Source organism: Limulus polyphemus, unplaced genomic scaffold (genome assembly GCF_000517525.1).
Source record: "Limulus polyphemus unplaced genomic scaffold, Limulus_polyphemus-2.1.2 Scaffold2508, whole genome shotgun sequence".
Classification (NCBI taxonomy): Eukaryota; Metazoa; Arthropoda; class Merostomata; order Xiphosura; family Limulidae; genus Limulus; species Limulus polyphemus.
Window position 1 is genome coordinate 19,026 of NW_013668118.1, and position 7,258 is coordinate 26,283.

General features: G+C 35.5%; 1 protein-coding gene across 1 annotated transcript in view; it reads left to right on the plus strand.

Annotated features, from left to right (window-relative positions):
• Positions 1 to 7,258, plus strand: part of LOC106467149 (neurogenic protein big brain-like) — a gene marked incomplete at its 5' end in the record, with an annotated part of 35,163 nt that overhangs the window by 15,373 nt on the left and 12,532 nt on the right. Inside the window, one exon of the mRNA XM_013927469.2 lies at positions 6,115 to 6,195. Within this exon, the coding sequence (XP_013782923.2) occupies positions 6,115 to 6,195 (81 nt within the window). The remainder of the gene's footprint in view (positions 1 to 6,114; positions 6,196 to 7,258) is intronic.

Here is a 7,258-nt window from a genome sequence, read left to right on the forward strand (position 1 = left end):
GGACTGATTACACTTAGAGAGACAAGTCCATTTGAATCTACTTTTATATACTACGTATTGTTATATCTGATACTATGACGGACTGATTACACTTAGTTAGACAAGTCCACTTGAATCTATTTTTATATACTAAGTATTGTTACATCTGATACTTTAATGACGGACTGATTACACTTAGAGAGACAAGTCCACTTGAATCTACTTTTATATACTATGTATTGTTATATCTGATACTATGACGGACTGATTACACTTAGAGAGACAAGTCCACTTGAATCTATTTTTATATACTAAGTATTGTTACATCTGATACTTTAATGACGGACTGATTACACTTAGAGTGACAAGACAAGTCCACTTAATATCTATAGATTCGACACGATATTTATTGCGAAGTAATTCTATGATCTCCTGATAAATGAATAAAGACTGAACATAAACGTACAATCACAATAAGCAATCGTTATTTAAAACAAACACATTTAAAACGTATACTTAACGTATCACAACGGACACTTGCTTTTACTGGAGAGTTAGCGCTAACTCGGTGATCTCAAGTTCCAAACTCAAGATCATATTAGATACTAAATCTTCTGAGATCTTGTCCGAGACTGAATAATTCTGATGTTAGCTATTTCAGTTAACGTAAGAGCAACTAACACTACACACGTAACTAGTCATTCTCAAATGAAGTAGATAAGATCACCTGACTACCAATGGAAAAGATACCTGATAACTGCACATATTATAGGTGGTCATAGAAAAGACAAAAGGTGATACTCTGGGTGAATGACATTGAACAATGGATAACTAAAGTGAAAGGAATTTAACGACATTCTTGACTAATGTGGTGTGAAACCAGCCAAAATAAGAATTTTAAAATATATATATATATATATATATTAATACGGGGATGTACAAAATACATAGTATTCTTAAGTACGACATATATTTGCAAGCTTCAAACCTATATTCTGACGATTTGGGTGATTATTATTATTATTATATTTCCAAGGCTGTATTAATTAACAAGGAATAGAAGACATCACAGATAAATCCATTTAGCTTATATCATTCTGCTCTAGTCGAAAGACGAAAGGGTTACTCTTTCTGAAACACAGAATAGTACATTTTGCAGATTTAAGCAGCATTAAAGGTACGTTCTCAGCCGTATCAAAATATTGTGTTTGTATTCTGACTCTTACTAGTAAGTTCAATATGAGGGTTTCAAATATTGTTAAATTCCCTCTCTCAGCTTTCTAAATCTTAAAGTAATCCTCAGCGAGGTGACAGGGGATAAGAAAACTTTGAGATTTATCTTTTCCTGAAACGTACACTTCAAATTGAAGCGTGACAAACTTTAAATTATTTGTATAAATTTTCCCTGAGTACTTTTGATGATATTTCCGTTTTACTTACTTATAGAAAATGTTAATAGCTACTGTAAGTCGCGATTTTAGTCTATTGAATCGCGAGCTTAGTTTATTGAAGTATGAAGAGAGCTTTTATATGCGGAAACATCTGTTAGTATCAGAGTTACGAAGCTGATGACAAAGAATTCACTAGCTTCTCCACAACCGTTGACTCCGCTAATTAAGCCTTGAAAGAGATTATGGAGTTATGAAGCTGATGACAGAGAGTTCACTAGCTTCTCCACAACCGTTGACTCCGCTAATTATTGACTCCGATTATGAAGTTACGAAGCTGATAACAGAGAATTCACTAGCTTCTCCACAACCGTTGACTCCGCTAATTAAGCCTTGAAAGAGATTATGGAGTTACGAAGCTGATGACAGAGAATTCACTAGCTTCTCCACAACCGTTGACTCCGCTAATTACGCCTGGAAAGAGATTATGGAGTTACGAAGCTGATGACAAGAATTCACTAGATTCTCCACAACAGTTGACTCCGCTAACTAAGTCTTGCAAGAGGTTATGAAATTTTCTTTTGGTTGTGATATTTGGCATCGTAGATAAAGCAGAAGTTACCAATTCTTATAGAAAAAACTCTAGGCCTAGCTTGAGTGAATAGTTAGCTTTCGGGCTGCATATCAAAGGGTTCGGGGTTGGAGACACGATAGCGCTAAATACGCTCCACATATTCAGTCGAGGAGCATTATAAAAGTGACGGTTAAACCTACAATTCGGTTCAAAGAGTTGGACAAAATCTTTTGGCAACAGGTATTGCTGTCTGGTTGCTTTTCATCTGGTCAGTAGTTCATACTGAAGATAAGATACCATTTAGGTTGAAAATCCCAATTCCTAATGTAAATATCACACATATATACATACATATCTATAAATGTGTATGTTTGTGGAAACTTCATTGTATTACGTTTGTAAATATAGGTTTATCAATACTTACCGCATTTTATTCACTGTTTTATTTTACTTTTGTCATTTTGCCGTATTACTTCTCTACGACTACTATCGTATTTCTGGCTTCATAATCCCTTTGCGTTTACTGAGCCACTATCATTTTGTTGAACAACACCTATCAACCAACTGGGACGTTTCTGGACTACTTTTTTCTATAAACGTTTAGTACATATATATATATATATATATACAGGCTGAGCTACTTTCATTTTGTTGAACAACACCTATCAACCAACTGGGACGTTTCTGGACTACTTTTTTCTATAAACGTTTAGTACATATATATATACAGGCTGAGCTACTTTCATTTTGTCGTTTTGGGTGGCTAAGCCAGTAAAGAAATTTCATGACCATTTCCTTAGGTTCATCACTCAAGTATTAATAGAACCATTGTTTCAAGTGTGCAGTGTCACTTTTTTGTGATTTTGTTTCGAAGAAACAACTCGTGTAACTTTGACTGTGGATATTTTGTTTACAATGAATATAGGAAAACATAATAACAGTTAATCTGGAAGTATGGCTATGTTAACTTTTGAATATCAGGCAAAATTCACAGACAGAAAAAAAAACAAGAATTCTTTATTTTTAAATGCAGGTAAAATTTACAGTTGGAACTTTGCTATAAGGTTCGGTACATATATAGTGTAAGGTGTCCAGAACAGCTTAATAGAAATGGTTCGTCGTCACCATGGCAACAATCAATGAGAAGAGAAAGAAGCAGAAGAGCCTTATGTGACAATGCAGCTATTACAGTGTTTACACTTCACGTGTTTTATCTCACACATGAGAAAACTATGAGGAGGAGATGAGGGAAATTTTTGATGCAGAAATTCTTACGTTCTTTATCGATAGGCTAGTCGCACATAACACATGAAAATCTATTCTAAGTTGTTCGTATTCTTTAACGAATAGAAAAAAAAATACACACTAAATCTTAGTGTTGTATGAATAGTTAGAATGTTAGATTTCCTGTTAGGCCCATCAAATTTTCAGACACTAATATTTTCATCTCAAATATTTTCGTTTAGTTCCAGCTCTTAACTACACATAGATGGTATGAAATGGAAAAAAAAAAGGACGAGACATTGAGAATATCAACATTCCGAATATGTTCTTCGCTCGATAAACAACTTGAAAGCTTTCGACGATAATCACATGAAATTATCTTGATCTCATTTAAATTTGCTTTCAAAGATTAACACGAAAACAAAACTTAGAATATGATTTTACTCTGTAAGTAGATTTTTCCTTATGGTCCCATATAATCAAATCGATGGTTAATCGGTCGCATGAATTCACAACCACAATTAAGATGTATTTTAAAACCATTTACTATAGGATCCAACATTTGTTTAGATTTAAATTTGTTTCTTTATTATCGAAACTACTGGCAAAGTTATACATGTAACTGTTCCTAAGTTTAACCCGCTAGACTAGAGAGAAGGCAACTATTCAAACGCATCCACCGCCAACTTTTGGACTACTCTTTTCTGATCGAATGATGGTGTTTGACCGTCACTTTTATAGTGCACCCACGACCTCAAAGTGTCAAATGCATTGTGCGGCAACGAGATAGAAACCATGAACCCTTGGATTAGTAGTACTCAGTCTCAAGACGTTAACTTAAATACCATCAAATTTAAAGACAACTTACTGAAAATCAAGCATTCATTGGTTCTTTACAAATACACATGCCTATGCGTGGATTATATTGGTTCCAAATTCAGGTGTAAATAACCTTTGCCATCAGAAGTTGAAAATATATCTAGCAGAATAAAAATATTATAATAATAATCCCAAACCACTTATTTAATCTAGTACACACACAATAGTAATTGTTGTTCACGCAAATAACGCCGAGACCACTGCTGTGTCTGTTGTATCCTCGCCGGACCTGATGAGCCCTAGTAATGGGCGAAAGGCCTCGTTGGTACTGGATATAGTAATTGTTGTTCACGCAAATAACGCCGAGACCACTGCTGTGTCTGTTGTATCCTCGCCGGCCTGATGAGCCCTAGTAATGGGCGAAAGGCCTCGTTGGTACTGGATATAGTAGATATAGTTTGATTGACATATAAACACATATCTTTGTTTTTTTTATCTTTCACTCAATACTTCTTAGACTTGATTATCATTGCAAAACCTATTCTAGCTTTAGTGATGTTAAGAATATCAGTACAACCAACAGGAATTATTGTCAAAATATCAGTACAACCAACAGGAATTATTGTCAAAATATCAGTACAACCAACAGAAATTATTGTCAAAATATCAGTACAACCAATATATCTGAACCGTCCATTGTTATAATTGTAATATTTCTTCTCAAAATGCCACCCCAACAATGAACAGAAGTTTAACACCATATTAAACACCAGTAACACAGAATACACTCAAGTTTAAGAAGGCACTAAGCAGCAAGTGTACTTACTGCAACATTTTTACCCTCGCCCCCGGAGGGACAGTCCTCTCCAAATTTGGTCTGGATCCAAATTAGGATCCGGATCACTTTCAAGCACTTTTGATAATGGGGAGGTAGGGAATTTTCGCAGATTTCGGTTCTGTAAAGTGTGATCAATTAGTACCAAATTTCATGGGCACATTAAGGATGAGACTCCTCATCACACTACAAAAAAAAACGATCCGGATCGTTGATCATTCTGGATCTGAGAAGGATTTTCCGAGTTTTTGGAAGGTGAAATTTGACGTTATCTAATCTCGAAAAGGAGCGGCGGGACGAGAATACGCAATCTCTCTGATTGCTCTTGTTGTTGGTTTGCTTTCCAATTAACTACAATCGTATTATTATATAAAAAAATGGAATTAAGCATATTTACCTATTTGACTTGTACTGCTCACAAATAGCAGAGTAATCATAGAAGTGGCTACTTATTATTAAGACGATTTAATAGTAATTGTAATTAACAATGCAGAGTTATTACTTAATTGTGACCAGCGATGTTTGTTAACGTGCATTGACTCCTAACAGAAGTAATGGAAATATTGTTTGTTTAATCGTGACAAAAATACCGGAGATTTTTTTCGTTAGCATTTTTTGACTCCTGACAGAAGTACAGATATTGTTCGTTGATGTGCGTTTACTCCTGACAGAAGTACCGGAGATACTGTTCGTTAGCCTGCGTTAACTCCTGACAGAAGTACAGATGTTCGTTGGCGTGCGTTAACTCCTGACAGAAGTACAGATGTTGTTCGTTGGCGTACGTTAACTCCTGACAGAAGTACAAGAGATACTGTTCGTTAGCCTGCGTTGTCTCCTGACAAAAATACTGGAATATTGTCTGTTGATGTGCATTGACTACTGATAAAAGTATAGGAGACCTTTTTTGTTGACGTGCATTGACCTCTGAGATAGATATTGAATTTTGAGCCCTGCTTTAATTGACAGATCAACAGCATATTTAATGTCAGCTATGTATAATGTTTGACAAACTCGTAAATCTAGCTGTTTTGTGACTGTCTAACGTTTTTGTAATTAATTTTCTTATATTGCAAATACAATGTTCTTTTTTTAACTGTCAGCCTGTTCTTGTAATATTATACCTGATCTGTATTAAATCCGCAAGACACAATTGAAAACTGCGGTGTGAAATGTTAAGTGTTCCTAATTTTGAATGCCTTCCTTATGAAAGGTTCAGAAATCCATCAAATTCGACATTTTTCTGATATCTTTTATTTTACCACTAACACTTGATGTTTTGCTTTTCCTTCTTACAGATACCAGCCACTGGAGCGTCGTTAAACCCAGCTCGATCCCTGGGCCCCGCTTTTGTAATGAACAAATGGCCGCATTACTGGGTAGGTGTTTTTTACACCTCTTTTATGGCAAGCATTCAACTGTTGGCTAACTTTTTCTTCTTCTTTTTTTTTGTTGTAGCTGTAGCACAAGAAGTATTGAACAATGGTTCCTCGTTAGGTTGGTGGCGCCGTGTCGAAATTGTAGTTTAATTAGAACTCAAGTTAAGCAGAGCAACCGAATAGAATGGTTGTAATTCAAGAAAGAAAAACGTAATTTATATCCTCGTGTCTTGTCAAAATTATTAATGTTGAATATCTTAGACAGAATTATAAGAGTTTAAAATGTCTTGTAACGAGTTTTTGATGAATTAAATTTAAATAATTAACGATGTTCCGGAATTGAAACCAAGGTCTGTGTTTCCTCTTGAGAAAAGGCTCTTAATGAAGGTAAGGTGTGGTTGAGATTACAGGCGTCTTTGATAATAAACAAATTTAAAATGCCACCTATATCATTCAGCATCCATGACCTGAACAACTTTATATCAGTTCTATGTTTTTTGTATCCTGAAACTGCAGATTTAATTTACTAATTATTGTGCATATTTTGTTTTGTTTTGTTTTTTACAACGTTATATACGTTTGCAGTAGATAAATAATAGCAGAAATACACTTTAAATCTTAGTGTTTTGTTCTTCCACATTTAGATCCTTTACACACACACACACATACATATATATATATATATACCGCCCCCCAGTAGCACAGCGGTATGTCTGCGGACTTACAACGCTAGAAACCGGGTTTCGATACCCGTGGTGGGCAGAGCACAGATAGCCCAATGTGTAGCTTTGTGTTTAATTACAAACAAACAAATATATATATACTTTATTCCTGCCCCCCCCCAGTGGCACAGCGGTATGTCTGCGGACTTACAACGCTAGAAACCGGGTTTCGATACCCACGGTGGGCAGAGCATAGATAGCCCATTGTGTAGCTTTGTGCATAAATTCAAACAAACAAATTACTATACCGCCCCCCAGTAGCACAGCGGTATGTCTGCGGACTTACAACGCTAGAAACCGGGTTTCGATACCCGTGGTGGGTAGAGCATAGATAGCCCATT